Raw genomic sequence first — 25,889 nt, 5'->3', positions numbered from 1 at the left:
TTGTTTTTCTGGTTCCCACTGACTGTCTGTGACTTACATGCTCCTGGAGTAAAAATCAGGAAGCCAAAAGCAAGTTGGCAGAAGTTGCACAAAGCCCTGGCGTCCCCGTGCATGGGCAAGATGGCTGGGGAGCTTTTGGTCAGCTGGGCAATCTTTAGAGCCCAGGAGATGCTCATTTCCCTCTAGTGACGTCCTGAAGAAGGTCCTATAGTGGAAATGACAGGGTTTTGACATCTTAAATGGCAGGGCTGGAGGTAAATATCACTGAAACTCTAACTGGTTGGTTGTGGTGTAGCGGAAGGGGTCTTAACTAGGTGTAGGAAGGCCAATCCCCAAAGCAGTGCTGTGTCATGGCCCATTTACAACATGCTCTCTAGTGTGGACTGCGATGAGAAGCACGACAGCTTCTGCAGTGTCTCCTCAACAGATTCTTTCTTCCCTCCACCCTCCCCTCCAAAAAACATCCAGGCAACTGTTTCTTTGGATCAAGTTCTGCTGGAGTCGGTCTCATGTTTTAACCCTACTTAGCCCAGTAGATTTCTGAAAACTCTAGGAGATGGCTCAGGGGTGGAGGCTACCTACCCTAGGACACCAGGTATCCAAATGCTTCTCATTTGTAAGGCTGGAGTGACATCAGCGTTGTCCTGGCCTGTGTTTTGTCTGATGATGTGCACAGGAAAACACTGATGGTTGATTTTGGCGCCTTCTGAAATAGAAGGCTGCAGCCTCTGTTGGGGGCGAACTGGATCTCATTAGGTCAGGCACTGCCATTGGGGATGTGCTGGTGCCTTGGGAGTCCTATGGGAGCCACGTTGAATCTTTGGTCTTTGATGTTTTGGTTTCAGTTGGCGATTATGAAGTGAGTCCCACCCCACCGATCACTGTGACCCACAAACCAGAGGAGGACACTTTTGGGGTGAGTCCTGTCCTCTTCTCTACAGAACTGTTTTGCATGCATTTCTTGTTATTGATGATCCAGTGTTTATACTCCTGTGCTGTTTTGAGATGTTTGCAAGGAAAATCTCTTCCTTTATGACTCAAGACAACAATCAGAAGGATTTTGTATCTTGTGTCAGGCAAGTAAAATACTGACATGAACCATCTGATCCTCTTGGGTCTGCAGAGTGGAACCAGGGAGCCCTTTGAAAATAAGGCATCCTGTGAAGTTGCTGCTGGCAGGGTCAGAAATACTTATTCTAAAAAAGTAGCACCCAGAGAACAAACAAACAGGCAATTGTGTGTTTCAGACTGTCACTGAGCTGTTAAGTTTAGCCCTGTGAGGGACTCAGATTTAGCCTGGTTCAGTTCTGTCAATGCCAGTTTGCCCCCTCTCCTGCTCTGCAGGGCATGCCAAAAATGAAAAAGGAAAGAAAGCCTATGGCTTATCAGATCTCAACATTGTCTTTCTTCTGCAGAATCCAAGTAGAAAAAGAAAAAAATATTTGTGTATAAGTATTGGGGAAAAAGTGCTCTAATTCCATGAAAGTTTTAAGATCTTGAAACCCACAAGGTGTTAACAGAATGAACGAAACTTGATCCACCTTGGTCTCAGTTCTCATCCAACTGAAAATCTCCTATAACGGAAGTGAAAGCTTTGAACAGTGAGACTGGAGTAATAATGTGCACTGATTATTAAATATAAAGCACAGAAAACAAGCTGGGGGATGAAAATAGAGCATGGTAAAATAAAAAATTTAAAAATATTGTAGCTAATATTTCAAGAGCAGGGAAAAGGGTTGCAAAATGAAATTACTTTTTCTTGGTTAAGTGATGTATTTTCTATTATAGCAGAATACAGTTTTGTAAAAGGAGGCGAAGTCTAAATGCATCACAAGACCCAGTACAGGAGAACAATTGGACAAATGCCTAAGAAATTGTTGTTTACATCAATGCAATAAAAGTATCTCAAGCAAAGGCTTGAAGGAATAAATATTCATAAATATTAAAATAAGCCAGGGATTGTAAACCCTTTAGGGCAAGGAGGTTTTCTTTCTTCTGCTTGTACAGTGACACAGTGGAACTACTGTTCCAGTGAAGGACTTTGGACACTGTTGTAGTATAAATATCTACTGCTGAAATTACAGTAAATACGGAACCATTAAAGGCTTTAGTAAAACCAAATGTTTTGGGGGAAAAAAGCCCAGTTCTACTTAATTTCTTCTATTTTCTTTTGGTGATGTGTTATTTTCCCTTATTTTTGTCCTGAGGGATATTTGGATAGAGACAGAGTTGCTCTTTCTAAATAATTTTCTGCTGCTCTTGTGTGTTCCCAGCTCAGGTTAGTATAGCTTTGGTGTTGTGACGTCATGGCACAGTGGTGATGTTACATGATGTGGTGCAGTGAAGGGAGAGCCCAGACACTGGAGCAGAGGTCCTCCTTCCCTGCAGGCGTATGGAGTGAGAGGCTGGGGAGAACTGATGCCAGAATAGCATCGCCAATAGGGAGATCCCAAACCTCCCTGTCCTGCAAACAGCCTCTGATGCTCCCAGGCTGTGACAGAGCACTTTGCTTTCACTTGTGTTTTCTTCCACAGCTCATATCCATGAGGCTGTAGCAGATGGTATGAGCCTACAGAAAGACTAACTGGTCAAGGAGGTGCAGTATTTCCAATCTAGATTCCTAAATTCCTCTGTCTTGACTCTAAGGCTTTTTCCTTTCAGGTTTCCATAGCAGTTGGGCTGGCAGCTTTTGCTTGTGTCCTCTTGGTCGTCCTCTTTATTATGATCAACAAGTATGGCCGGCGGTCCAAGTTCGGGATGAAAGGTAGGTGCAGTTGCTTTCCTCTAGCAGGAGGCACCTTCCAGGATTGCCCGGCTCTTATAGCACACATGGAAAGGTGTTGTGGTTTTATTCCTACATTGTCAGTATTGGTGCAAAGCCTTCTAAAGAGAATGTCATCCAGACCTCCTCTGTTTGTTGGAAGATTAATGCAGATATACAGGTTGGTGGTTCTCACCTGTATGTGCTTCTGTGGGGCAGAAATATGCATGTGTTTTCCTTATCAGTACATAACTGCATCTACAGGTTGCCCAGAAGAGCTCTGAGCCTGCTCCCTCCAGCCATGGTTGAGGGAGTTGTACTCAGGAGACCATGTTCTTGGATGAAATCTTTTTTGCAGACCTGATGATGCATGGGTTTCCACATGTATCGCACTGGGTGCAGAGCGCAGGGTGTGAAGGGGGAACAGAAGGATGTGAAATTGGTTTCGCTTCTGTTGGAAAGGCAGGTGCACCTATTCTGCGCCTGTCTGTGAATGGGGACCAAGACACTGCTCTAAGTTTTTAAGGTCCATGCCAGAAAAGCAATTGCTGACTATTTCAAGTGTCCTTGGTAGTAATTGGAAAGCAAGAAGGTGTCTGATGTTTGCCAGGCAGAACTGGTCTCTCTGTCCTACCAACACCGGTGCTGTGACGTGTCAGAGCTAATGCCAGAAGAAAGCAGATGGCTCTGTGACATCTGCTTTTTGAGACTTTGCTGGTGTCTCAAGTTGGGAAGTGTTGGAAGGCTGGAGGAAGAGCCTTTACATGACAAAGTAGTTCCCAGCCTAATTGGTGGCTCACGCATACACCATTTGAAGCCAGACTTTGACAAACATGAGCTTCTTCCAAGGCTCCTGAGCTGCAGCCTATTTCCTGGCCTGGCTGGGGTCTGCATTGCAGGGCAGGTCAATAGGTTTGGGAACATTTCTTGTGCTTGCCTAGGGCTTTCTTTGCTTTATGGAGACATTTCCTGAGTGGGTCCAGATGGGATTCTGGCTGGAGTTTCCCCTTTGCATCCTATGGATATGGAAGACAGGACATTTAATTAAATAGCAAATTTTGTACACCAACTTAGCAATATTTAGTCCATATGTCCAATGATAAGAACCATCTGGTAGGGTGTAATGACTGGTGGGTGGAGTAGTGGAATGGAAGACATGGTTCCTGGGATCAATTCCCAGCTCTTCTACTGACTCAGTGTCCGTAGGCAATTAGCTGTCTTAACCTCTGTCTCTGCTTTAATTTCCCCATCTGTAAAATTGGGATGATGTTACGTGTCTTCTGGATGGATATGGCAGAACACTTTGGAAGTGCTTGGGTATTTGCCACTGATGGGCTTTAGAGATACAAATATAAAAAGGAAAAGTAACTTCTGACCCTAATTGAAGAATCAAAGAGGAGTGAACCTTATGTGAGTAACCAGTCTTAGTGCACAGACTGGTGTGTACTTGTTCAGAGGTGTTTGGATAAGTGTGTTAGTGGATATTCTGCATTCCCAGAAACCAGAGGGATGCTGTGATGGGCCCTTGTTTGTGCAGTTTTTGGAAGGCAAAAATGTTTAGCCAGAAAAGCCTGCTTTTATCCTTATTGTGCTCTCTTACTTCCAACTCTGATAAGAAACCACAGCCCCAAAGAGTTTCTAAAAGTTTTATTGATGAGATTGGTTGGAGAGATGGAGTTGACAGAAATTAAATATATCTTTACAACCAGGGAGATAGCTCTTTAATGAGTCACAGGTGTCACAGGCACCACTGTAGTCAGCCTACACATACTGCCTAAGCTTTGCTCCCTGTTGGAGGCTGCAGGTCCTCCTGCCCTGTGGACAGTCTCCCTAGCACATGGCCTCTCCTGCTCTGAGCCTCCTGCTTTTCCCCAGTGTCTCTTCTGCCTACACTTTTTTCTTTACCCATAGCGCCATTGTCAACTGCCACGCCACCTGGCTTTGCACCTTTAGCCTATAACTCCCTTCTTTGCATCAGGCTTGCTACCAAACCTCACCACTTTCATCCACAACACAAAGGCAACTCTTCCATTCACCTGCAGTGCCTGGGATGCTTGGTGGTGCCCTGGCTATGGCCTGCCATGGCAGCTGCAGCTGATTTATTTCTCACCCCCTCAAGAAATGTCCCAGTCCCCTGCACACTTTCCAAAATGCACTTTCTAAATTCTCCACCCATGAGCCCAGAGCCTTACTCTCACCTTTGGTTGCTTTAGAGTCTCAGCTGAGCTGTTGCAGTTGGTTGCACTCTGGCAATGATATCTTGAAGCTTGTGTTTGTGCTTGATGTCTCTTTCCCCAGTGTCTCCTCTCTCACTCCACTAACGGACTGCTATTTCTTTCCTCCTTCCTGGAGGTTTTGTGCTCATGAGTTGATGCCCTTGTCCAAACCATCAAATTACTGAGTGGCCCTGAGCTGCTTTTCCAGGGGCTCACAAAAAAGTCCTACCTTATTCTGACACCCTGTATGGGACAGTGCAGCTGGCAACCACCTCCAAATCTCTTTCAGCAGGCACTTTCCTCTGGGTCCCTCATTATCAGATAATTGTTGGACAGGAGCCATCCTCTATGGCAATGAGCACGTTATCATTTACTAAGAAAAAAAATCCAAACCCTGACTCTTTTTGGGAAAGTGCATCATCCACTGAATCAGGAGCTGCTTGCTGCCAGCTGATATGTTGCCACTTGTTGTTGAAATCCCGGCTTGGCAGGCCTGCAGGAGCAGGTTTTTCCTGTTGTTTTTGTCACGGATGCAGAACATTGTGTGCTCGTGTGGGACACGTTACCCAAAGCACCTCGTGAGTCTCTCTGAGCACATCTTTTTCCTTCTGTGTCTCCTAGTGTTAGGCAGATGGTTTATCTCCTAGAGAGAGAGGTGGACTTGGACTGACAAGATTGGATGCCACTCAGGGCTGGAAAGTCCCCCTGGGCCAGCCTGCTGGGTTGTCCACTAATTTAAAAGTAGACTAATTGCCTGTGAAGTGTCCAAGATCCCAGTTGCCTTTGCAGTAAAGATAGCTGCATCTCGAGGCACGTGGCTGGGGGAGGACTGTGAGAGGATGGTGCGTCCACATTTGTCCTCTTCTGGCTGGTATTACACCCGTGGAGCATTGCACAAGAGTCCTGGCAGAGCCACCGCTCTGGTTACGACCCGGTCACTGATACAGCCAAGTGGTGGAAAAGCCTGTGCTGCCAAGTGCGCCGTCGATGGGCTGGAGCAGTGGCATCAACAAAAGCTTCTTATGAAGGGGGCTCTGACGTGCTGTGCTCCTGGCTCCTTGGCACCCCTCAGCTGAGCTCGCAGGGGCTGGCTCCATGCCATACCCCTCGCCTTTCCCTGCTCCCTCCAGAGAGGGCATTCATTAACATGGGATGGCGGAGTTCAGATCCCCTTTCTTGGCCGCCTGTCGACTTTGGCTCCCATAGCTGGGGGGGATAGGGGTGGGCTGAAGCAGCTGTGGGGGGGCTGGGGGATCACCAGGGGTGGGGGGGTGCGGTGGCAGCAGGAAAATAGCAAACAAAGCGCCTTTTAGTGAAACGTGGTATTGCACAGGCAACACAGAGGCAGCGGAGGGGAAATCGCTGGGAAAAGTGAATGCAAAAACTGAGAAGCGTTGAAGTTGCAGACTTGGGCTGCAACCGTTTGCTAAAGGGTGATGTATCCAGAGAGGGAGCTGAGGTGCTTTTTAAAGTCTTATATTAGTGTGGGAAGAACAACGGGATCTAACAGAGCAGGGGACTGGGAGCCGGGGCACTTTGCTGTATTGCCGGGTCCTAGGGGAGTGGGTTTTACAGGTGGGATAGACCGTATGGGAATGAGGAGTCTGGCATCCTGCACTCAGTTGTCCTGTGTTCCCTGACCGCCTGCCGGAGGTAGAGGGTTTTTACACCTCACCTTCTGGGGTCAGGCTTGTCACCGCAAGCCTCATAAACCTGAGTCTTCCCATCAAAGTTTAATCCCAGCAGATGACAGGAAATGAAATTTCATAGTATAATAAAAAAGCCACACGCAAGTCCTGGGACTAACAAAAATGAAATTTCATAAAACAATAATAACGGCATAGAAAAGTCCTGGGACTAACAAAATATTTGGATGGCACAGCGATGTAGGCCGTGTAAATGCTTAGGTCGATGGACTGAAATATATGCTTCTTTTGCTTGTTTTCTATTACACTTGCAAGTGCCTAGGGATAAAGAATGTGTGCTTATGCATATTTGTGTGACGTATTCCTGGTGCTGCACAACTTTAAAAAAAAAAAAATTAAAAAATTGAGTTTGTAGAGATATGGGGAGAAAGATGCTAGAGAAAATCTAGGGACAAGACCACTTGTTGTTTTGCTGAGATGAACTGTTTTCCAGGCTCTTAGATTAAAACCTACTTGCATTCTCCAAATGAGGTTTTCTTCCTTGGGTAGAGATAGTGCCAGCTAATGGTTCAGACTTGGTTACAGTTGGCAAAGTGTTGATTGCTTTTTAATCTGATTTCCTAAAGAAATAAGGCATATGATCGTGCTGCCTCTCTGCGCGTGTGCAAGCATGTGCCTACAGCTCTGCCTGCCTGGTTTTTCCCTTTCCCTGCTGCAGCTTTTTATATCTCTACCCAGAGGAGAGGAGGGGATGGACTTAAAGTTGCCTTTACAGGCATCATGGAAATAGTGGGGCTAAGTAGAGCATGACAACTTGGGTGATATCCCACTGATGGAAATGCCTTGAGCCTTTCTGGGCATCAGAGAATTCATATGGAAACTCAGCATTGGACAGAAAAACTAAACACAGGGGACCAGGCTTTCACAGGGTCTGCTGTGGTGGGTGGTGTGTATGTCTGTACACAGGCACATACATATTTTCTTTCTGAACAGGCAGAAGAAACAAGGAGGTGGGGGAGAAATGAAAGAACAGTAAATAAATACAGCCCACACTTTCTGCAGTGTTTGAGGAATCGCATTGCTATCAGTTCATTCCGTATTTGTTCTAATAGTCCTGATCAAAGTGCTGGCACTGCTGATGTGCATGTGGATGTCAGAAGTACTTGCAGAGCTGTTCCATTGTAATTTAGCATTAGTTAATAGGTACTTAAAGTAAAGTGGTTGCCTATTTGATTATGATTGGGGGTTGTTAACATTTTTTTCCATAAACAGATGGTAACTGTCTGCTGAGTCGATTGCAGAACAATTTCAGGGTTCTGATTCAAGAGGACCAGCTCCTGCAAAGATATCTGGGGTGCCTGGCTTTTCCCTTTTGTTGATTCAGTATTCTGTTTCTCTTTTTTTTTCTTTCCCCCTTCATCGTGTAATTATTTCTGCAGCTTTAAAAGGGGGAAAAAATATACAAGAGCCATGACCTACTTTTCAGATGAGGCCCAATTCTGACCCATGTTGCCTTGGCCAAGTTTGGCTATAATCATGTACTTGTTGTCTTTCCCTGATTATTTGTTTGCAGCTGTATAGGAATGGACAAACATGCTGTAGCTTGGAGAGCCTTCACCTTAAGGGTTAGCTGCTTAGGAGAAATCCGTGATCAGGCCCTTTTCAATTCATCCTCCTGGGAGCCTGCCATGTAGTGGGAGCAGGAAGAAAAAGAGAACAAAGTAATATCAGCCAGCCTGGCACAGCTACAGAAGAGAAACAGCCATACATTAAAAGCCACCGCTAACTCTGGTGGCTCAGGGATGTACAGTGTGCCACACTAATGAACTGGAAAGGGGAACTGATTTCTGTTGCTTTCTTTGAGCCCTGGTGTGCGATGCGCAGAGCCCAGCGGTGCCCAGGGGCTGGGCACCTGAAACACACAGGCAGAACGACCGTGTGGAGCTGTTGGAGGTCGGGGCTTTCCCTTGTTGGTTCTGTTTGTTTGAAAAGCTCCCTGATATACTTCTTGCACTCAATATTACTTGCTTTTATTTGCCTGGGAAGTGGATTGAAAGGGCATGTGGTTTCACTGCAGCTTCTTTCTATAAATGCCTGTTTATACTCTGCTGAAGTGCAAGCTGTGCTATTTATTTATTTAGTGCCTTCAAGGTGATAAAGCATAAAGCTCTTCGAACTGATAAGTGCCTCACCCTCTGCTAAGCCATGCAGTCCATAACTGGTATGGTGGCAGCAAGGGAAAGCTGCTGTGCAGCCCTGGGCTCCTTGGCAAACCTTGGGAGATCCCACCTCTCCCCTGGGGTGCTGTAACAAGGCACCTGCTTCTGCCTCTCCTCTCTGTGAGAGCAGATCTGCTCTCACGCCAGCAGTTAATGCTCACACCCCTTGTCCTTTGGTCCCAGGTGGTGTTAGTGAAGGTTTTGAAAGATGAGGTGGTGTTGTCACTTGTTGCTGCCTAGGGAGCCACCCTTGGCTGGAGAGATGTGTCTGGGGTGCTGGAGAGATGCGTCAAATGACTGTGCAGGAGAAATGGTTAGCAGAAGATAAGGATTTATTTAGATCTAGAAATAAAACATTTTCCCACTCCCAGCAGTATTAATAGGTTATTTATAAAGGCAATGCACTGACCAGCCATTTTCTATTTCTGTTGCTTTTACAAAACGAAAGTGTCTATTTTAGGCAACTACTAAAAGCAGCTAAAAAAAAAAAAGTCAGATCAGTAGTTTTCAGGTGACCCGAGAAGCTCCAGGCCTCCTTCACGCCATGTTCTCGCAGGTTCTTCCTCCTCATGCATGACCTCCCTCTCACAGGTGCACACATTTGTTTCAGTCACCAGTGGGGTGCTGGAACCTGGATGCAGCGCTCGCCGTGAAGGGACCCTCCTGCACGGTTGGCGTTTGCCTGGTGCAGTTCTGTGTTAGCAGGTGTCTCACTGATGACTTTCACAAGCAGTTCTCACTTCGCAATGTCAAAAGCTGTGCGAGTGACCCTCATCTTACCTGTGATCTGACATGATGTGAACTCCCAGCTGAAGTGGTGGAAAGATGCTGACTTTTATTTTTAATTTTTTTTTTGAAGCTGTCCCTGTTCCAGGCTCAGAGTGTTGGCTTTTCCACCAGCAAAGCATTAACAAGTGGCAGTGCTGGGGACCCTGCTGCCTGTGGCACTGTGCTTGCTTCTGCTTCTGCGTACATGGTGGGCACAACCTTGAGGAGGGAAAGGATGAGAATAAGACACGGCTGCTTCCCTCACACAGCAGGGTTGGGAAGATGTCCTTCATCCCCTTGCTCTTCAGGAGCAACTGGGTCAACCCTATTCCTCATCCAACTGCTTGCATGAATCTTTTCCACAGCTGTGAAATTGCCTGGGCTCAGTCACCTGAGCAGCCTCCCTCAAGAACCTTGCAGAAGATGCTAATCCTCAGGGGGGTCCCCTCCATGGCAGTGATGCTCCTGCCTGCCTGCTCCTTGCCTCCGTGGCTCCAACCTGTGTCTGCTCCTTGGTCTGATGGTCTGTGTCTGTCTGTCTTTCCATGGCTTTGCTTTAGCAAAAGATGCTGGATTGACAGTACAGAGCCAGAATAATTCTGTTTATCTCCAGAACAGGTACCATAAACAGCAGCAGGAGACAGAAGAGGCTACTTTTTTTTTTTTACCTTATATAACTAATCTGATGAAGAGGTATCATCTCCACAAGCCTGTGTCCTGTGCACTCTCCTGCGCCTCTCTGAAGGCATCCAACAACCAGACAACTAAGTGTCGACTTTGATGTGGCTTTAATAAGGTGCAGGGCAGTGTGGGAAGAAGCAAAGGACTCTAATTAATATTTTAATTGTAGTTTGTACCGCAGCTGTCCAATTATTCTTTGAAAAAATATTTTGCTACTGTTAATGCTCATAAATGGTCTTCTGGGAGAATGTCCCTGGTGAGTTCATCACCTCTTCCTCCTTGTGACTTGCTGTAGGATTGTTGTTCATTTATGTGGTGTTCAGCCAGGGCTGCTGAGATCTGGCACTCTGTCCTTAAACCCTGGAGCAGGAGAGCTTTGCTGTTTGTCAAGTGATGGGTAACTGTGGTTTAAACAGCAGGATTGACAAGAGAAGTGTCTGTGAGCTGTGACAGTGAATGTAAAAAGGAAGAGAACGGTTTTGAACCTGGGCTGAATGTGCTCGAAGGAGTGCCTAGAAATGTGGAGACAGCAGAATAAGGGAATGGATAGAGACTGTCACTTGGGCTGCTCAAGCTTCAACTGGTAAAAGCACTGAGGAAGCAAATTGTAGAGAGCACTGGAGCATTTGATGATCTAATGGGCTTGTTCCATCTCCAACTTCTAATTCTTGTGGTACAATAACAAGCCTGCCTGTGTCCTGGACAGCCCCAAGAAACTCCGTCATCAGCACCAGTGGTTAGCGTCTGTTGATGAAGGTGGGAGCGGTGCAGAACCCCATGTGATGCTCAGGCATCTCATTTTGATCTACAACTATGCTATTAAAAGTCAATGGACCAGAAGATAATGCCTGTACACAAGGCAGCTGGGTCGTATTTTGTGCACAGTAAGAATAAATCAGATTTGGATTCTCATATTTTGTCTGAGGGGCAGGGTTATAATCCAGTTTCTATTTGGGACAGCGGTCTTCACTTGGTGCCATGGCCCTGGCTGGTGAAGGAGGGTAGAGGATGGAATGCTCTGTTACATGAACCTGGCTTGTGGTTCAGGAAGAGGACCGAGGACATCTCATTGTCTGAGGCCATGCAAACTGGCCACAGGTCTCCCTTTGGGCTCTGTGTGTGAGATACTGCTGCCATCGGGGTGCACTGAGGGGCACCGAGTGGACGAGGGCCATGCTGAAAATGATGCTCAGTACACCTATGAAAACTCATTCTGGCCTTCAGCATGCTCTGCTCCACACTCAGGGCCATATTGCAGGATGTCCCCTCTGCCCTCAGGCTTGCGGTGAGAGAAAAGCATGGAGCTGGTGCTCATGGCCATCTTCTCTGTCTCACAAACTCTTTGCTCCCTGTATCTGCCAGAACCTGCTATCTGCAGAAAAGTTCTTCGTTGTTATTTTACGTCACCTCAGCCTGGTATCAGCAGGAGTTACCAGCCTCTTCTGGAAGTGACTGTTTCGCATCAGGACCCTTAAGCTGCAACCCAGCATCCTATGCACCCTGGTTTTGGGGTGGTTTTGTGGCTCTGCTGGATAGTCTCTGATCTTGCTGAAAGACCTCACTTTGTGACCAGTGAGGAGTTTTCCCTGCAGAAAAGGAAAAAGCCAGTTTTGATCAGAGCCCTGAATAGAAGTACGGCCTCTGGCAAGGTGGTTTTGCCACATCTGCCTCTGATGCCACCCAAGCCAAAGCAGTGCAGCAGTTTCAAAAACTGCAGAGGGTGAAAAACCATACAATTATGGTAGAGAAAACGGATGGGTCTGCTTAGATTTTGGATTAAAAACTCCTTGGCTTGCTTTTCATTGCACCTGAGCCAGCTATAGGAGGAGCTGTGCCAGTGAACCTGCATCTCCATCTTCTCTCTGTCCCAGGCTGTGCTTCATCCTCCCCAGCAAACAGCAAGTTCTTCCCAGCCTAACGCAGTCAAGAGTCAGACAAGAGGCTGTGAATTAGTGTGAAGGGAAAAACCATGTTTTCCTTCACCCTTGTTTTCCTTTAGAGTGAGATTCACGAGCTGAGATGCTGGTGCCACAGTAGGTCCGGGGCGGGTAGCGTGCCGTGCCAGCGAGGCTCCCCGGTGCCGTCGGTGCCCTGATGCAATACTGGCTGCTTGCGCAGAAGCCTGCGGCACTGAAGGCTGCTGGGACTGGGGCAGGGGACAACTGGCCCTTTTGTCGCTGATGAGCCAATTTCATCTTGATGCTCTAAAAACTTTTGTGACATTCGCAATTTTCCAGATGGGTAACGAAAAACTGTGAGCAGGGATGTCTCGGCGGTTTTCAAAATGCTTGCCTGTGGAGCTGTGTCCATTGGTTTCATATCTGCTGACGGGGCTTAATAATCATTACGCTAAGTGGAGCTGGCACCTGGGGAGGCAGGTAAAGCTGCTGCTGCCCTTGGGCTGAGATGCGTTTCTCACTATACAGTGCAGAGATGCAGATCGTGGATGCAAAGCTGTGTCCCGATGGGCTGATTTCTGCCTCTTTTCCTCCCAGGCTGCAGGGCTCTGTGGGAGCTGCTGGCTGGGTCTGCTCACCTCTTGCTCAGGAGCCCCTTGGCACCCTCTCATGGCATCCAGGGATGCTCCTGGATCTGGCCCAGGGGCTGCAGTGCTTCTGCAGGGCTCCAGCTTCAGTCTTGCTTTGGGAAGAGGAAAACAGAGCCAGAGTTTCCTACAGTCAGCATGTGCATGGTCTGTGCAAATAAGCAAAGCAAGTCTTCATCCAAGGTGCTTGTAGCAATGATGTGCTCTTTTTCTGACTCATGTTGGGGGTAATAATTAGCATGGTCTTACTCATTGAGCTATGACATATTTTTTGTGAAGGAGAGATACCTGTTGTTATAAAAAGGAAATAAAACCCCTATAATTTTGAAGTAACAGTGGTTGAGGACCAATAATTATTCTTGTAGATTTCTCAATTGATTTCTTTGACTTTTTTTCATTTGGGTGTTGGGTAAATTCCCATGTCATCCCTGTGCCCACAGCAGTGGGATGCTGCAGCAGGGCTGTGTAGCTGGTGAGGGGCTCTGGGGCAGCAGGACAGGGCAGGCACCCCTTCCAGTGGTGGGGTGTAATGCTGGGAAACTGGCTACTAAGAGCTGTAAGGAGGATGCGTGACATGTAGGGTTCCCGTCCTGCTCCGTGCTGGTCACTAAAGGTGCTCTGGGGCTGGACCCAAGGGCAGGGCAGTTTGCTGCCAGGGAACTACTCAGTATCTGTTTATTTAAGTTAATTCATTGCGTGTTTTTACACCCCATCCCCCTGGCTTCAGCATGGCTGGTTGTCCCCAGGGCTGTTGGAGCTGTCTCTTTCCGTAGCACTAAGCAAGGGCAGGGATGCAAACCCTCTTTCAATCCAGCTCAGTCCTTCCAGCATCATCATTGTATTTTTTTGTTGTTGCCCTTCGAGTTTTCTTGGTGTGCAGGAGGCTCCTGGCCCCACACCCAGCAGGGCTGAGGGTTACCCCAGGTTGGCTCCCCTGGTGTTCGATGGGGACATCTCCTCCCTGTGCAGAGTGTGGTCCTGCTGTCCCACTCCCTTGCAGCCCCATAACCTGTCTGCACCCTGCTTTCACCTCCAGCCCCTTTGGATGTTAACTGTTTTCCATGTTTCTGCTTCCCTGTAAATTGGTGATTTATCTCCAAAACTTGTTTTTCTTTAATATTTTTGAAGTTTGCGTCTTGGTTTTCTTCTGCCTATGTTTGCTGGCTAAGGGATGTGGTGCCTGTGTGACTTTGTGCTTTTGGTGCTACTAGACTTATGAGAAGATCACAGAGCTGCTGAGAAGGAACCAGCTCTGCTCAGTCATTGAGCTGCCATATCAGTGGTGGCTTTTGAAATTATTACAGTCCCAATCTGTCCCCTAAACAGACACATATCAACAGCTTAGCTAATTCACTGGGTTTGTTTCATTTCCAGATAACTAATAAAGATGTAGATAAACACAGCCTTAACACCAGTCCCTGTGGCAAAGCCTCTCTGGCTTAAAGCTTTGCCATATTTGTGCCACCCAGACCAGCACTAGCAGGGAAAAGCCATGTAAATCAAATTTACTGTTGTTATTAATACTGTTGTATGGCAGTGCTCATATCCAAGCCAGTTTGAATTTATATTTCAAGGAAGTTTTTTTCTGAGACACCACCAAATATTTTACTAAGCCCGAATATATTACAGCCTTCATTGACCAATTTTGTAATTCAATCAGGGGAAAATAAGGCATTGAAGGTAGTTCAGCATGATTTGTTTTTATAGACCAACTGCTTCATCCTCTCGATTCCACTATCATTTAGGCTCTCAGATAATTTTTTTCTTACTATTTCCTGTGATTTTTAACTATAAATTTAAAGTTAAGCTTATTAATTTCTTCTGCATATCAGCTGGGAGAACAAATGCAAGTTGTGTGCATATGCGTGCATACATGTGTATATAAAGGAAAATGTCTTTACAGATTTACAGTACATCTGCCTTCCTGACAAGTTGCTCTGCTTGGAATTAAATTGGTAGCAGCATCTGGTAATGAGACATCATGCCTGTTGGGCTGCTGAGTGCTTTTGCTGAGTATCCTGCTATAGACTGCTGCAGGTCTGTCCCCTTGGTGTGTGGGACTGAGAGAGGAAATATTGCTGAATTTTCCAATGGGACTTGGTGTAGCTGTTTTGACCATTATTTAATTTTCTCTTTCTCTCTGGTGGTTTTGGTTTTCTTTGTTTTTGTTTCTTTTTGAGTATTAATTCTTCTATCTCTCGCTTGGTCTCAATCTCCTTTTGTCTAAAGTGTCATGATAGAAACTGAAATTAGATACAGCCTGATTTCATTTCTGGGTGTCTGCAGAAATCTCCTTCCACTCTGCTGCTGTAGGACAGCTGGATTTTAGATTTTTCTCCCCTTTTGTATATTGTTACTTAGCTCTTAATAACAAAACATATGGTCTTCACTGTGTTTCTTTTCTATCTAAGGTTATTATGCTACTGATGTATTTAGGAGTGATTTGGGCTTATTCTCTCTGCTTAAAGATTTTAAGTAATGCTTCTTGGCTGCTACTGTCTATTAACATGTACCGGAGTTAATGGGATGTCAGCATGTGCCAAAACCCCTCATCAGCAAAGCACATGTATTCCACTGTGACATATTAAAACCGAAGTTGTAAGGGTAAAGCAGGGCACTTTCCTACCTTTTGATATGTATAGGTAAAGGCATTCATTCCAGTTCTGCTGAACTTGCTGTGATCAGGTCACACCAAAGAAAGTTCCTTCCTCTTAAGTGCATCCCAACAGAACCTAAAATCTGTATTGGGTTTAGGAATGATTCAGCAGAGGATGTCTCACTTGGGTGTGCTCCTGCCAGAGTTTTGCCAAGGTTTCAACCAGTGGTTTTGGGACCAGTCCTATGGGTAGACTTTTTGTTAATCTGCCAAAAAGGAATGAGGTTCTGATTTCTTGTTAAAAGAGGAGAGGTGTTATTAAATTTTGTTGACTGAGTCTTTTACTAACACGTGCTACTGGGCCTTTGAATGCCTGCCAGATACCTCGCTTTTTTCTTTTAATTATTTGGATGAGTCCAAAACTGGCATTTATTTACCTGCCACTAGACAGTTTGCAGAATAGTGTAAGATCTCTTTTTGCAGAAGGTACCTTAGTTCAAATTCCTGTTTGCTCTGGTGACCTGTGGTGCAGCAACCTGCTTTGATACTGGCCTTTTAAAACTCTCCTGGATGCAGGCAAGGAGGCAGTGTGCTGCCTGAAACTGTGCCTTGAGGTTAAATCCTGTTTTCCAACGAGTGTCAAAAAACTCTACATTTTCCCTGGATCAGGCTTTACCCTTAGATTTATTTTTTTTTAACCCACATGTGATTCTTAAAGCCTTTTGTGCAGATTTATGATAACTTACAGGTCCTTTAACATCCTCCATTCTTAGCAGAAAAACCTTCAGTCTTGAACTCAGTGCTTGAGAGCTTTTTCCAGGAGCCATTTCCAAGTGTTTTACGTTCAGATATCAGTGCTAAGCTGGCAGGTACGTACAAAGCTCCACAAGCTTCGGGACCTCCAAGCTCTTTTCTATGGCACATGTGTCTTCTGAAGTCTCTATAATAGAATCATAGAATGGTTTGGGTTAGAAGGAATGTTTAAAGGTCACCTAGTCCAAGCTCCCTGCAATGAACAGGGACTTCTACTAGATCAGGTTGCTCAGAGCCCCGTCCAACCTGACCTTGAATGTTTCCAGGGATGGGGCATCTACCACCTCTCTGGGCAACCTGTGCCAGTGTTTCACCACCCTCATCATAAAAAGTTTCTTCCTTATATCTAGTCTGAATGTACCCTCCCTTAGTTTAAAACCATTACCCCTGCACCATCACTACAGCGCGTTTTGGACTGTATGGCACTTTACAGCTTGCAAAGGCATTGTGAAGTTTGCAGTAGGAAGATGAGAAGAAATCAAGATGCAGAAGCAGGAAGGAGAGGTGATGCAGCAGCCCAGGCACTTACTTGATAGACTAATGCTTCATGTCACCCTTACCAAAGCAGGTAGGGAAGAAGGAAACACCTCTCTGAGTGCTTTGCGTGCGCGGAGTGCAAGCATGTGTGTGCACATGCGTGCATGCAGGCATAGCGGGGGAATAATAGGAAGATGCTTAATAAAGTTGTTGGTAGCTGGCAATAAGTGCTTATTTATCTGCACTGAGCTGTGGAGCCCAGGAGTGGCTGGGGGGAGATTTGCTGTCGGGCAGCCTCTTTAAGGATAAATAATCTTGGCTGGATTTTGTGCTAATGATTTCCTAAGCATGCTGGCTCATCTTGAGCTGTGGAGAGTGAAGGAAAGCAGTGCTTGCATCTTTTTTTGGGGTGTGAGTGGGGAAGGTGGGAGGAGGGTGAAGGGAGCAGCAAGTGTTCCCCATTTTGGTTAGCGATGTGGGAGATGGAAAGTTGGTGGTTGAATCTTGATTTCTTTTATTTGTCTGGTAAGGACAGTAGCTATGGGAGATGTGTGACCCATGGCTATGGCTCTGCTGAACATACTGCAGTCCTTCAGACTTTCTACTGAAGGATGTTGCCTTGACGAAGAGGTTTGGTTGACAGAGAGTCCAGCACAGCTCTGTCAGTTTAAATAATTGAGAAGGTACATGCCACTGTCTCCATCAGGTAGCGAAAAAACCAAAGCAAAATATACAAAGCCATGTCTCTGGAGCCAAAGGCTGTCTTACGTTAGTGCAGAGCAGGGAGAACTGTGTGGCAGCCTGCAGTCATTAACCTCGTGTCTCATCTTGCTCAGATCAGGTTCAACAAAAATTATCTTGGCATCTTCCTGAATTACTACAGGACTGAAGATTTGGAACTCATCAGTCCCGAAATGGGAAATAGGTGTGCATATACTTGTGTTTTGAGCGAGCAGGAGCACTGCTGGCAGCATTGCCCGTGTTCATGCCTTGTGCTGCAACAGTTGAGGCACAGGGGTCAAACATGTCATGGTACCAAAGAAAGTCTTCAGGATATCAAGACATAATCTCATGGAAGTTGTAGGCTGAGGAAAACGTTTCTGGTATATATTGGCTCCTAGAGGATAAAGAAATGACCAGTCCTCATCTGTTTGAGGTAGTTTATCGCTGTTTCTAAGGAGTATCACAATTGCATGCATTAGGTTTTTGCTGCGGTTGTGCCTTTCTCTGTGCCGCAGACACAAGAAATGTGGGCTGGGAGGCGGGGGATGCTGTGTGTGCACTTCTGGAGGAGTGAGGAACTGGTGATGCACCTCTGCTCCAGCCTTCACCAGCTGTGACAGAAGCTCCATGCCCCACCGTCTTGGCAGTACGTTTATTGGGGTGCTTCTCTTACCAGATCAGCTGAGCTTTACTGAATAAGCAGCTGGTGGATAATTTCATTAGTGGCTATCTGTTGAGAAGGACACGCATGCCTGAATTTTTCTAAGCATGGGAGTTTAAAAAGTAGTGAAAGGAAGTGATAGACAAATCCTAATGAAATTCTTCTAACATCCTTTGCCATTCCTGGGTTTAATGTTTAATGAGTGCTGAGGTATGTGTGATGGGAGCAGGGGATGGTACTTAATAAAATATTTTATTAATTAGAGGAAAAGGGCTTTGCTCACAGTAACTCAGAGCAGGTAAGTTTGTATGATCTTGATGAGAAGACTGGGACAGAGACAGGCTCCCTGCTGTGACTGGCAGCTGAATGAGCCATCCAGAGCATGAAAGGGTTAAGGGCCATGCAAGCAGAAATGACACCTTGTAGACTGTTAAAATACCAAGGTTGGATTTTCATTTACCCTCTGCGAATAAGTTTGCCTTGGATAGTTCTTGAGTGTGATGTTGGAGTACCTTTTGCAGAGGCTTAATGAGACTCATCACTGCAGACACCCTCCACTGCCATCCAGGAGGGGTGGGTTCCCCATTAGGCAGATGCTGAAGCACTTAGAGCTGTGTCTGTCTCGCCACTGACTGCAGAGTGAGCCTCAGTGACATTCATCAGACTTGGTTAAAGGCTGTGAGACTCAAAGATGAAAGCATGCTTAGGGTGAAAGCATCCTTGTGGCCTTTGTTCAGCATGGGCTTGCCACAGAGTGGCATGTGTGAGTTTTGGAAGAAGTCTAAGCGTATGCCCAGTGTCTTTTGAGATGCATGTTTGTGGCAGATCTCTCTGGTATCTGTCAATGAGAGGTGCTTCCTGCGCTCTTTCACTGTGCTCTTTGTTGGAGATTGTTATTATTAAACTTTTTTGTTATTGTGTCAGCTAGAAGAGGTGTGAAGGAGGATACATTATCACAGCCTTCTGAAGGCAGCAAAAGGAGAAAAAAAAAAGGATATTAGACATGTTTTTAGAAGGTTAATAGACAAAGAGCAATGGCTTGAACTCCAGGAACATTTGGAGAGTGATTAGGAAAGTTTTGGGAGAGTGGAGGAGAGGATGGTGTCGAGCATGGAGGGGATTCAAGGCTTGGACTGGAGAAGCAGAGCCAGATTTCCAAAAGGTGACCCTGAGAGCCCAACTCTCTAAAGATTTCTCTGCTCTGAAGGATGTACTCCGTGGAGAAGCTGGCAGAAGGTTTGTGCAGACCGGTATTGCTGGCCACGGGGCAGAGGGGCCATGGTGGCCCCTGCCCATGCTATCCTCCATCCTCTCTCTCGGGAGCTTGCTTTGCTGGCTGCTTCCCCCTCCCTCCCTGCTTCCCTCCTGGTGTTCAAGCACTTGCTTCAGCTTTCCTCTTAATGACCTTGTCCCTTGCCTGGGGAATTGGCAAATACCCTTTAGCACAAGCACTGAGCTGCATCCCTGGCACCAGGAGGCTCGCGCAGTGTGTTGTTGGCAGCTGAGTTACGTGCCACTTGGATATTTTTCTCCCAACAACAGCAGCACGTACGGATTTTCCACTTACTGCCCTGCGTGCTCTGTTTTTTCCCAGAGCCTGAGTTAGTTACGGCAGCTTTCAGCACATCCTGCGTTGATCATCATGCTGGCGGATGCGTGTATTTCATGCAGGAAAAGTTTGGTGTTCTTTTTTTTTACTGGAGAATGAGGGAATTAAGCCATGTGTTTACTGCCACTTGAGCAAAACGGTCCCAGGCTGGGCCACAAGATACATGGCTGGTGTTTAAAATTAAGAGAGCAAACATCAACATAGAAACTAAGAGAGGGAGGAGGAGTCTGGGTAATGGGATTACATTACTTCCACACTAATTTGACCTTGGAGATGGTCTGCTGCTCTGCAGATGTGGGGAGTAGTGCATTTGATAGCATCATCTGAGAAGGTGTGCATTTATCTATGTATATTTATATCCAAGCTTAAATATTTGTCTGTATGGGCATGGTGTTTTTTCTTTCAGTTTATCCTGCTGTGTTTTATCTATTCATCATCAGCTCTGCGTGACACAGGGATGTGTTGCAGGCGATGCTGTGGGATCCTCCTGCAGCAGGTTCAGCTGCTGTGCAAGGGGTTAATGCCTTCTCCTTTGAACTGCCACCTAAAAAGTAAAAATAAAAAGCATGGCACCCCTAAAAGTCAGTACACAGTGGCAACCCCCGCCCAGGGACTAGATCTTCAATCCTTAGTCTCTGTTGGAGCCAGGAGGGAAGGGAAATTTCAAAGGAAGGAGCTGCTGTCTGCTAATGTGCCCTTTTTGTGGCATTATTGGTGTGGAGAAGAGCAGTAGCATCTCTTTTTATCTCGGCTCTTCGGGTACCACACTGAGACACATCGATTGCTGAAGTATCTGAGGCCCTGGCTCTGAATGGAGATATTTCCAGATCAGAACAAGCGTTTTGGATACCTGTCGCTGGTCAGAGTTCTGTGGTGCTGGGCAGGCTATAAATTATTAAAATCCATTTTTTATAATTGGCAGCCACTGTAGAAGTGAGTTATAATGAAATGGATCTAGCAGTTTACAGACAGGCAGTGAAGGACCTGGTGGGAGAAGAGCAGGTGTTTCCCAGTACAAAAGCATCCATGGGGAGTTGCTTCTCTAGGTCAGGATATCCAGAAATGTGTGTGTTGGGGGAGCCCACCATTCCCTCTGGACTCTGCAGGGCTTAGCCTTGTTTTAGGTAATAACAGTAGGTGTTTTGCCTTTCCCCCTTTTCTTTGAGGTCACTTTCCTTTCTGGAAGATGCGTGCAGATAGCCTTTATGTATCAAAAGGAAAGAGACAAGTTCTTGGTTTAGGGGGAGGCACAGCCTTGGGTCATGTGGGAGCTTTCTGTGTGAGGATGGCATTTGCTCAAGGACAGAAGGCAGCCCTTCCCAGTCTTCCTTGGGAATAAAAGTGGTGTGAAGGGAATGGGCTGACAATGAGAATGAGTGCTTTGAGGGCTTACATGGCTGTTGAAGCTGTGGAGTGGGTGTGCTTTCCATTGAGGCTGCTGTAGCTACCTTAAGGCACCCTCTGATGACGGAGAACATTGCTGGAGCGCAGCCAGCTAGCCCCCACCCAGCATCCTCACTGCAGCTAGTTTCTCTCCAGTCGCTCATCACCTCTGCATACCACAACCCCCCTGTCTGGATCTGAGCTCCATGGGTCTTTTCTTGTGAAATGCAGCTTTTTTTCCTTTTGCTTTGACAGAGTTTGGATGGGAGAAGGTTGTGTATCTAATATGATGCTTAATGCTGATGGTCTATTGCAATGTGGGCTTCCTTCATGTCCCGAATCCTCTGGCAATGGTACCACCTGCACCAGGCAGGTCATTTTGCCTGTGCTGCCGAGACGTGGCAGATGGAGATATCTTACCCGCCCTTAACAGCAGAGGTGGTCCTAGTTCAGTGAGATAAACCTTGGTCTCCCTGCTGTTTCCCTAATCACCATGCTGTGTACCTGGGCTGCTGATGCTGGGGGAAGACACTGTTGTTTTGTGGGGTAACTGAACCTCCCTGAGCTGAGCTGGCTTGGGTTTGAACTATCATCTCTCAGAAGGCCGCAGCCCCAATAAGCACCTCTCAATGATCACGGGGTGACAACATTGAGGGTTGGGCCCCACTGCCCTCTGAAGAAGGGGCTTTGAAGGAGCTGTTTTGGGGCTGCTGGATAATCCCTCACACGCTGGGCTCTGCTCTGGACTGGCTGCACCTTCCTAGAGGCAGACTGAAGGCAGCACATAGAAATGGATCTTTGCTTGTGGTCTGTAAAACATGCAATAGAAGTTGCTTTTCAAATACATACAATTAAAATGTCTACTCTGTGCATTAAAAGTCTAATAATAGTAATAATGATGAAGTTAATGAGATTTCAGATATCTTTGCAAACTGGCCTAGGTTTTGTAAATTCAAAGATGTGTCGTGTTGCAGCCCCTGTGAATTGGGGAGTTTTCTTCCCCCTAGACCTTCAGGCTGTAATGAAGGTTGAGCAGACTGCGTGGGGTATGTCTCATCCCAAGGGAAATAGGAATTAGTCAAAATGCAGTCCGGAAGGGACGAGAGCAAATTTGCAAAACATTCTGCCTGATGCCTTTTGGAAGGAATTCAGAGAAGAGCAACTAAAATGATTAAGGTTCTGCAGGGAATGTATTGTTGGAAAAGATTAAGAAAAGCTAAATATATAAAATGCAGCTAGACCAGAGTGAAGGGGAAGTGATCCCCAGCGATGCATATTTAGAAGAGTTGAACAATGGTAAAGTAAAAAGACTGTTTAGGATGCTGGAAGGAGAACGTGGGGTGTATAGAATCAAATAAGCAATCAAAACCTGTGGGCTGCCTATCTAGATCCCTTTTCCGAAAGAAAGAAGAGGGGTGTGGAAGAGTCTCTGAAATGGATGCCTCAGCCTTTGGAATCTTTTGAGCTGGGCTGAGCTGGGCAGAGGATGAGTGTTCACCCTATGGTGCTTGGGTAGAGGTGTCCTCACCGAGGTCCCTGTGTGGTGACTTGGGGGTCTGGAAACCTCCTGGCCTTGTTGGGCTTCTGCTATCTCATTAGAAAATGTAGAAGGGTGGCTGGGCATCCCCCCCGGACACAACCCTGGACTGTCTTCTCCCTTCTCTGCTGCTGTGCTGGTGGATGAAATAGCAACCTGGAAGGCGTGATAGGGATGCCTGGCTGCAGTCTCCATGCCTTGGCTGATTAATTAACTCTTCAGATTAATTTCCTTTCTGATTACCGCTTGATTAATTCCTCCTAACTCTGTGAGACCTCCTCACCACTTAATCCTCTTTATAAGCCCTCAGAGTGTGATGCTTGAAGTAAACATCAGGCAAAAAAAAAGCAAACACTCTGAAATGCAAACATAACAATGCTGCCAGTGGGACTCCCTCTTGCACCGGGACCTGGCACCTGTGGGGCTGCCCCAGAGCACCCTGCCCAAAGGGCTTCTCCACGCTCCTCACACCTCCTTGAGCTGTGCCCCCCTTCCTGCACTGGTCCTCCAGCGTGTCTGTAGCAAATTGCACAATTTCACTTGTTGAGCCTGATAATTAGCGACAATATCCCAGTAATTTGCAGGGGGGGCAGGAGGAGGGAGCTGTGTTCAGCTGTGTTCAGCAGCATGAGAAGAGTTTTTTTCCCCCCATTGCTTCGTTAAAGGGAGCATCTGAACTCATAAAACAGCTTTTGATGTATGCACGAGCACAAGATGCTGCTGGCACGGCAGGTTGAGCCAGGCGTAAGGGCTTGCACTGTTTCACCACTCAGACCAGTGTTGTGGGAAGGGTCTGAGAGGAGTCAGACGGCAGAAGCCACCATCTCTGGAGGACAGGGGCAGTGGGTGGGTGGGGACATCAGTATGCAGGTAGCTGGTCATTAAGGTGAAGGTGATGAGGTTGGAGTGAGCAGGGTGATCAGGCTGAGCCTTGTGTTGAGTCTAGAGAAAATCTGCATGCAGAAAGCAGTAATCCTTATCCCACTGGGGTTTTTTAATTTCATTTTATTTTTTTTTATTCCTGGGCATCCATTCCCAAAGGCCTCTAGATGCTTTAATAAAATATAAGCAAAAACATAATTTATGATGAGAAAAGAAATGCAGCCAAATGAATCCCCAAACAGGAACAAAAGCTTTCCCCCTATCTTCCCTACGTTCAATAACCCAATGTGTACCCCCTGGGAAACATAATGTTTAAAGAGCAACAGCACTTTCTTGGCCATTGTTTTTGAGGGATGTTTTGTGGTTGGAAACAAAGCTGCAGTATGCACCAGCTAAGTCCTAGTGAATTTGTTTTTCTAGTGATCTCAGTTGCAATGGACACAGCAAGAATATTTTGCACCCAAGAGCCAAGCTTGCTTTTTGTTTCATGGCTGTACAGCCTGTGTCATCCATAAACATGACCTAAACTAATGAATTTGGCTGAGTTTGAACTGCCAAGTGGAAGAAAATAAGAAAGATGGTATGTGGATGGAGGCACAGGCTATGATTTATTTCTGTGTTGATGGACAATGCAAGCAGCTCTTGGAGGGTTTGGGAGCTGATACTGTTCCCAGCCTTCAGCCTTCGCTGTGATAGCCTTGTGCAGCCCTGCCCTGCACTCCCCTGGTGTAATAATATGGTTGTGATATTTGAATTGTTTTTTGGATCTGCTGGAACCAAATGACTCTGATAAAGGAGATTGAACTGCACACAGAGAATATGCCGTTCTCGTATACTTGGCATTAAGTGCAACCCTCCAAGATTACCAAGGTACAACGCATAGACTGGGGCGGGCTGCAGCTGGTAATCTCTGGCTGTGAAGTCATTTGGGCCTGAGCTTGTTTCCTCTATGTCATTGCCTATAAAAAAATATTCAATTTGGCTGTGTGAGCTGTGTTCTAGGTGGCGTATGACAAATTACATCTGTGCTTTGCTGTGTTAGCTTGGACACACATAAGTCCACAAAGCAGCCTGGAGTTTCTTTGAGTCCAATATCCCAGCTCCTGAATTTCAGGAACAGATGAAGGGTCCACTTTGACTATTTCTGAACTTGTGTGATGATATTCCTGCCCTGCTGGGGTGGGGTGAGGAAGGGATGGAGTCCTCTGGGTAGCCCATATCCATGGGAGTCAGCAGGACTGGGAGCTGTGCGTGGCTGAGGTTTCTTGCCAGGTAAGTCCTGTGTCTGAGCACATGTGGGTAGTTGGGGGATTAGGGGACCTGAGCTTCACCCCTGGCTCTGCAGCTGACCCTGGCTTCAAGCCTTCCTATCCCTCTTGTAGTAGAAGCAAAGCAAAGGGCATCTACAGCCCCTGCAAAGCTCCCTGGTTTCTGGGCACTGGAGGTGCTATAAGGGCATGGGAAGTGATTTGTTCTCATGTCTGAGATCTGCAGAAACTTCCTTTTGGGTGTCAACAAGGCAGGGTCCTGATTTTTGCAGGTTAATCACATCTTTCATTAGGAAAAAAATTCCCTTTATGTTCCTTTTCATCTCTATTATTAGTGCTTCACTGCTGACCAATATTCAATTCCTGCAAGGAATGGGGAGGAGTAAATTGGAATCTTAGATCTCCTTTGCTCCACCTCCCCTGTCCTTGCATCATCTTTAGGGCTGTATTTCCTTGGCTACAAAAAAAAGTCAATATGAAAGGAAGAGGGTAGGAATAAAAAACCCCGGGATTTATTTTTTGTAGTGGTGAAGGGAGCATGCACACCAGCAACAATAACAGGATTGCATTAAAAAGTCGTGCAGCTGTCTGTGGATGAGGGATGTTGCCAATTGCACGAGGAGCAGGGGCTGTTTCCTCCTGGCACCTGTGGCATCCACTGCATGTTGGACTGGGAGGGGAGACATTTGTGGGGCTGTATGGGTACAGGTCAATATAGGATTGCAGACTGTGCCTGTGGACATGCCACTGTTGAAAATGTGGGAAGCCTCTTCCAAACCTGTTTGGCGCCTTGACATCACCCCAGCAGACATGATAAGTCACGCCCTGAGTCCAGAGCAGTTTGCTGAGACCTTTGGAGGAGCAGCACCTGTGTCAGAGCCTCCCAGGAGAGGGCTGGCTCCCCCAGGCTGGCAGGGAATGGATGCTCATTGCTGGAGGGTGACAGAGGAGCTCTGGGGTCACACCTTTGGACCTTGTACCGTGGCTCATTCTGAGTTTGGCACTTGTGTGCAGGCGTCAGTGCATGAGGAGCTTGGCTGGGTTTTGGACTGCTTTAGAGGGAGCCTGTCCTAAATCATGGCAAGCGTTAAGCCTGGAGGTGGG

The 25,889-nt window shown here is 46.6% G+C and overlaps 1 protein-coding gene across 3 annotated transcripts in view; it reads left to right on the top strand.

Moving 5' to 3' along the window:
* The window catches only part of NTRK3 (neurotrophic receptor tyrosine kinase 3), a 229,825-nt gene that overhangs the window by 71,167 nt on the left and 132,769 nt on the right, over positions 1-25,889 (top strand). For all 3 annotated transcript variants that reach the window (XM_064456204.1, XM_064456205.1, XM_064456206.1), the window contains exons 10-11: positions 846-916; positions 2,662-2,764. In XM_064456204.1, the coding sequence (XP_064312274.1) occupies positions 846-916; positions 2,662-2,764 (174 nt within the window). The remainder of the gene's footprint in view (positions 1-845; positions 917-2,661; positions 2,765-25,889) is intronic.

This window comes from Phalacrocorax carbo, chromosome 7 (genome assembly GCF_963921805.1).
Source record: "Phalacrocorax carbo chromosome 7, bPhaCar2.1, whole genome shotgun sequence".
NCBI lineage: Eukaryota > Metazoa > Chordata > Aves > Suliformes > Phalacrocoracidae > Phalacrocorax > Phalacrocorax carbo.
This window is presented reverse-complemented; position numbering and strand designations above follow the sequence as displayed.